Genomic DNA, 6,517 nt, shown 5'->3' with positions numbered 1-6,517 from the left:
CAGGCGCGGCGCCCGGCCTCCCTCACGCCGGGCAGGGCGGGGCCGCCAGGGGGCGCTGTGGGCGGTGGCGGGAGCGGCGCTCGGGCCCGCCTGCGCACTCCTGCCCTTCCCCGCTCTCGTGGGGCGGCCGCGGCCTCGGCCTCCCCCCGCCCCCGGTTGACGACCCTCGACGCCCGGTCTGCGGTTGGGGCGGAGAAGAAGGAGGAAGAGAAGCGGGCCGAAGTGAGGAAGAGCTGCCAGGAGCCATGTCCGCGCCAGCCGGGCTGCCGCCCCGGCCCGCCGGTGCCGCCGCCGCCGTTTACCCGGGCGGGCCCGGCGCCTCCCGGGAGGCCGCGGCCCCTCAGAGCGGCGCGTCTAGCTACCAGAACGGTGAGGGGCCGGCCGCCTGCGCGGGGCCTAGCGCCGGCGGCCGCGGCGGTGGGGAGAGGCTGCCCACGGGGTTCACCGGGGCGAGCTGCGCTGCTCCCTCGCTGGCGGCCGGGGGGGGTGGGGGTAGTCCCGGCGTGGCGGGAGGCGCGGGACACCGAGGCGGCCGCGGGGCCGGCGGAGGGCCCGGTGGGCCGCGGCGGAGCCGGCGCCTAAGTTAGAAGCCCTTTCTCTGAAAGGCGGAGGGGGCCGCCGGGGAAAGGCGCGCCCGGGCCCCCGCCGCGGCGTGTGGACTTAACTTTAAAGAAGGCGCGGGCTCTCCCGGCCTCGCTGAAGGAGGGGAAGGAGGTGTGCGGGGGGGGGGGGGGGGTGTCTCCGCTTCCTTCCCTCCTCGCTAACTGGGATCCGCTGGGTGCTGTGGCGGCTGCTTTGTGGCGTTCCGGGAATGCTCTGGAGGCCAAGGTACCGCCAGGCCTCGGCTCTGGCGGCCGGGCCTGAGTCTGGGCAGAGAACCCACGTATTGTGGGTGAGAGCCCTTCCTTACTTTCATGGCTGTTTATGAACGTAAAAGTAGTAGGTAGGTAGGTGTTCACACAACTTTGTCTGGGTTTTTGAGTTGAATAAACACGGATGGACCAGTGAAACGTGGGTGGCTGGAAAACAAAGGTAAAATAGTTCAGAGTCGCAAAGCACTGGCTTGTTTTTCAGCTGAGAGGTACTGAGACTAACTGTGCTATCAATTAAAGTAATTAGCGTGCAGTTTCTCAGTTTTAAATTGGTGCACTACAAAATCAGTTCTTTATTAATACACCTCATTAACTTCTCAGAACGCCTGTATGATCTTTGTCCGCACTTAATGATGGTTTGGTATCTAATTTGGGCCTCTTGCCTGCATAGAGTTTTAGCTCCTACTGTTAAATCCTTTATTTTGTAGTCAGGCTGTTTTGTGCGCGGGTGTTTTTTCTGCACGGATCAGTATGCAGGGTAACGGCCTAGAAATTTTTTTACTCGTGAATATTTCTCATGTCCAAAGGGGCAGTTAGGGAATAAGCACTTACATGCCTGTAAAGTAGGTTTTGAGTCAGTTTGCAGGTAATGCAAAAGTCACTGAAGTGAATGAAAAGGAAGGCGATTAATGGTAGATTTTAGGAAGATGCTAATGCCTCAGATGTGTCCAAACTTTAGTATTATAATGCTAAGTTTTGTCAAAATTATTCAGAAAACACCAACTTCTGTGTCTTTTAATGAAAACCATGTCGTTATCAGGACACAGCTACTACAGCATCAATAACCTGGGGGTGTTTCACAGAAATAAGTAGAAACTTGACATCATACGTTCTCCTTGTGTTCTTAACTGAATGAAACAATAATTTTAAAGATTCATCATTACTTTTTGTTATTTTAATTAATTAACTCCACGTTGCTGCTGATATTCTTAAAAACAGCATGTTTACAACCTTGTAATAGACCATTTATTTTCTGCAAAACACTTTCTTTAATTCCAAGAAATTTATACAATGTTCTGTAATAGTCTTGAATTTTTATTGTATATCTTGGTAACTACTCAACTTAATTTTGGCTTCTGTGTTCCTTAAGGTATCTTACAGTGATGCATATTTGATGATTTGTAGGCAAGAGCTCTGAATTTGTCATTTCGTGTCATTTAGCAATAGCATTCCAGAATTTTTAATTAGTACTAATCTTTAAGTACTAATCTTCTGAAGTTATAACACAGGATTTGAGGCTTCTTTCTTTTCAAAATTGTAATAGGAGGGGGAGTAGAGGGGAATAGAAGCAGAAAAAGACTGTACTGGAAATTTCCATTTGGTCCAATAGAAACTAAATTTCACAAAGATTGTCATTGCTTTTGAAATTTGGTTTTGTGTTGGTATAATAGAGTTTAAATGTAAGAAACTTAAGTGAATACAGCTATTTCTTTATTGGCTGAAATAATACACTAGTGCATCCTTTCAGATATTCAGAGTGCCCTGTGTTTTAATTTCATAAAACGTGGATTCTTCAGGTAAAACTGAAGTTACTGGGATCTGATGAAAGAGGAGCTGTTTTTTTTGAGAAAGCAAGCAACTTATTGCACATGCAGTGGGACTGAAAAGGATGTTCAGCTTTGTTTTTAATAAGTTTTGCCTGATCCAATGACCAAGTCCATTTGAGACTCTTGGAGACTTTAGTTTTAGTATAACTTAGGGTTTTTTAAAAAATAAATAAACTTCTTGTTTGTATTCTCTCTTGCAGTGCTCCCGGTTTGATCCTATGCTGAAAAAAAGAGGCCCTTGTTTGGGGTGTTGTTCATAACTCTGGCTTTAAAATACAATTCTTCTGACTAAAGTCTTGCAAGTTCGAGGCGATTTTATTGTAGTAGTCTTACAGGTGGCTTTGCATCTAAGTGAAAAATTACCTGTTTCCTAATGTCAGCGTAATAAAATGTTGCTTGTTTAGTCAGTACTAAACGATGATTTGATTTTCCAGTAGTGATGAAAGTTTTCAGTGCTAGCAGTTTAATGTATTGAATTATAACGCTGAGAGAATAATCATATCGAATCCCAATATTTATCCAGAAGATTTTTGTCTGGTGTTGTCTACAACTGGTTTGTAAGATTACCATTGGTATCTCTACTAGCGTTTTGGGACCATAATTTTAATTATGACGTTATTTAGCCTTGTTTTCCATCCATCCTCAGACTGGTTTCATTAAATTTGATAAAGAGGATAGAGGTCTGAAAGATACAAAATCCCTGAATGTTTTGTGAAAATGGGAAGCTGCGTGAATGAAGGAGCTAGACGGTAATTCCATGACTGAGCTGTTGTGAGAGCTCAGCAGTGGCTTGATTTGCTGGCTTGTTTGCTGACAATTAAGGGCATGCAGAGCTTAACAAGGCACAGTAGCGCTGGCCTCCCGCCTGTCCTGGAGGGGATATGTGAGGGAGCTGTGATGGGTAAAGGGATGTTAAAAGTTACAGAAAACAGGTGTTGGCTAGAAAGGAAGATGGTGGTGTAGGATATGTAGACTACATGTAGGTAGGGTACATGGTAGTTGGCTTAATTATTCAGGTGAGAGAATGTCTGGACATAAAAATTCAAACAAATGTGGCACTAGCAAGCAAAGCTTTACGAAGTTAAGTTATAAGGCTTGTGGGGTTCACCTGTTAATGTCTGTGTAGTTGTACATTATAACATTATAAAGTATTGCTTTGTCCTTAGGAGAGGTTTGTGGCTTTCATTATAGAGATGATGTTTTAGCAGTATACCTTCTGTGTGCAGCTGAGGTTTTCAACTCCTCTTACGGACTTTTTTTTGAAAGAAATTTGTCAGGTGTTTTGGAAGGAAGGTAGAGTACCTGAGACACGAGGACAGATTGTGCAATTAACCAGATTTCAAAATGACACTGAAGATGTACTGAGATTTCCAGTGTTGAAAACTGTCCAATTATCTAGTCATTAGGAGCTTCAGCTACTAATTGCAGTACAAAAATTACTTTCTACTCATGTTCTTCATAATCAAACGGACAAAAAACTCATTTCAGATAATGGGAATAATCTTTCATCTGTTACTGTAAAAATTGCTTTTAAAGGACCAGGGGGTTGAGATCTAAAATATAATATGTGTCTTTATTTATGGCATGTGTTTTTAAACCAGAGCTCGATACTGCAAGACTTTGCAGTAGATGATTTGATATGTAACCTTTTATTTAGGAGTCAGGTACTCCTAAACCAGTTTCTTAATTATACCTGCTCAGTTAGTTTATTCTGCATATTTTAGTAGAACAAATGCGCAGACTCCTCAGAGAAGACATCTTTTCTTGCCATCTTAAGTGATAAAACTGCTTAAAGCAATAAGAGAGACATAAGTTATTGATGTATTTTTGAATTTGCTCTTTCAGACTTTAAAAAAGCAGGTCGAAAGTCTGCCAAAGTTCACACAGCTGTTAATGACTTGCTAACTCAAAATAATTTTACCTTAAAGGAGAATAAATTACACAGCTTTGTGAAGCAGCCTCCACTTTTTCAAGAAAATAGTGAATCAGAAACATAGTTACATATTCTCCTCAAAGCTCAGGATATGGTTGGTTGGGGTTTTTTTAAGCTCCTTACGCTTTCTCTCAAAACGCCTGTCTTTTGACCCAGCACTCCAAGTTACTGTTGTTCATTTTTTTAGCTCCTTTCTCTTCTGCTCAACTTGCTGGCTTGTCAATTATGAAAAGGCATTTTTAGTTTTATCAGAAAGCAATTTTGGACAGTATGTTCCTTGCTTACAAGATTCCATTAACAAATTCATTATTAAAATTGCCTTGCAAGTTAATCCTAGAACATCTGGGTGTTACTTTGAGAACAGTGATTTTTCAAAATTTCAAGATGAGAAATAGTGCTTGTATTTTGTAATAATTGTAAATATAAGGGAGGAAATAAACAATTTATTATTACCACTCGCTGTTTAGATTTGCGAGTGGCCCAGTGCTGTCCTTGTGTTTCTGTTCACCAAGGACTGGGAGATAGTCATTCAGCGTGACGTGAGCAGTAGGGTGTGGTAATTTTAAGAAAGGAAGTTATCCAGGGAAGTGCATTTGTGGTTCACTAGAAAATAGAAACAGGGTTCAGGAAAAGAACTTTGAGATTTACCATTGGTCAGTCGAAAAAAATAGTTTGGACGCAGTTAACATTCAGTGTCTAGCAAAGAAGTACTTGTTTGACCCTTGCTGGACCAGTATGTAATTAACCGCTAATGTTGGAGAGCCAGTTGCAGTGACAGCAGAGGTCAGTTTCTCTGATATCAATATCTCCCACACCTCATGTAAGTATCAGGCAGTAAACAGAAATGAAGTGCCTTTTAAGATACTCTGTAGTTTCATAAAAATGTCGGTTTTCATAAAAGCATAATATAAAAGAACATAGAAGGCTAAAATAACTGCCTTGCAGCACTTTTTCATGGTCACTTTATTGAGGATTTGTAAAGAAGTATACAATTGTCATACTGGTTTGACTACAGCTTTTTTTTTTCCATACTCTGTCAGGTTTTTTAAGGCATACTGTTGTATTCAGATGCTTAGAAACATCAGTTTGATGCTTACTGTTGCTCGCTATTTGTTTAGATATCAATCTCCTAAAAACTTTTAAAAAATATTAAAAGTACAAATGTGAGGCATAAAGTCTTGGATAACGGAAGCAATGTATTTTTCTGTTGCTTATCTGTGTGTTTGCAAATTACTTAAAATACTGTATTTTGCATGCATTATACTTGGTTTGTTCTCTTTCTGCTGAAGGAAACTGACCTCAAAAATAGTGACAGAAAAGAAGAAGAAACCAATTGTTAGTCAGAGTAAGTACAGAGTCTATTGTCAGATGCACCTTTAATACATGTGATATTTTTTCTTTGTTTCAGGTCCTGTGCAAAGTCAGATGCCGTTCCCTTCTGGCTATGGCTCGCATCCTCCAAACTATAGTGTGCCCTCAGGACACTATTCCCAAGTGCCCAATAAAGCTGCTGCTTCACATTTGGATAATCAGTATAGAGCCAATTACTACCCTACTTATTATTCAGCACCAGCACAAAATGTTATGACACCTTCTGTGGGTACCAGTGTGTTGAATACACAGGAATCCCAGCAGTTGTACAATAAAACTCCTCCCCATACAGTGGGGTCAGCTGAAGGACCTATTCAAGGAGCAATATCATCTGCATCCTACTTGCATACGAGTGCTCAGCAGTCATATTCAGCATTTGGTAATCACTACAGCACTTCTGTCAGCTCTTCAGTTGCATCTCAGGGATTTCCCCTTAATTCTGATCACTACGCCATGCCTGTGGCTTCTAGTGCCATGTATCCTAATGTTTCCTATCCTGCGGCTGCTGGCAGTGTGTATGGGCAAGCATTTACCTCTCAGAGCCTACCTGCTGTTGGACAGTCCAAAGAGACAAATACCTTTTCTAGCCAGAGTACATCAGTACCTCATTCACTTCAACAGCACATTCCCGTGGGATATAATTCAACATTATCAACTATTTCATCTGCTCAGTCTGACAGCTTCAGCAGGAATCTCGCTGGATCGGTTGCTAAATTAAACAACCAAATAAACACAGGTATGGTATTATTTGAAGGTTACTGAACTTCCAGATGTGTCTGGAAAACATGGGGAAT

The 6,517-nt window shown here is 42.5% G+C and overlaps 1 protein-coding gene across 1 annotated transcript in view; it reads left to right on the top strand.

Moving 5' to 3' along the window:
- The first annotated feature begins 245 nt into the window (after nt 1-245).
- SEC24B (SEC24 homolog B, COPII coat complex component) overlaps nt 246-6,517 on the top strand; it is a 47,575-nt gene continuing 41,303 nt past the window's right edge. The window contains exons 1-2 of the mRNA XM_074147349.1: nt 246-369; nt 5,761-6,459. Of these exons, the coding sequence (XP_074003450.1) occupies nt 246-369; nt 5,761-6,459 (823 nt within the window). The remainder of the gene's footprint in view (nt 370-5,760; nt 6,460-6,517) is intronic.

The sequence above is a fragment of the Numenius arquata genome, chromosome 5 (assembly GCF_964106895.1).
Source record: "Numenius arquata chromosome 5, bNumArq3.hap1.1, whole genome shotgun sequence".
In the NCBI taxonomy this organism is placed as follows: domain Eukaryota; kingdom Metazoa; phylum Chordata; class Aves; order Charadriiformes; family Scolopacidae; genus Numenius; species Numenius arquata.
Note: the sequence above shows the minus strand (reverse complement) of the source record. Positions and strands in the feature narration are given on the sequence as shown.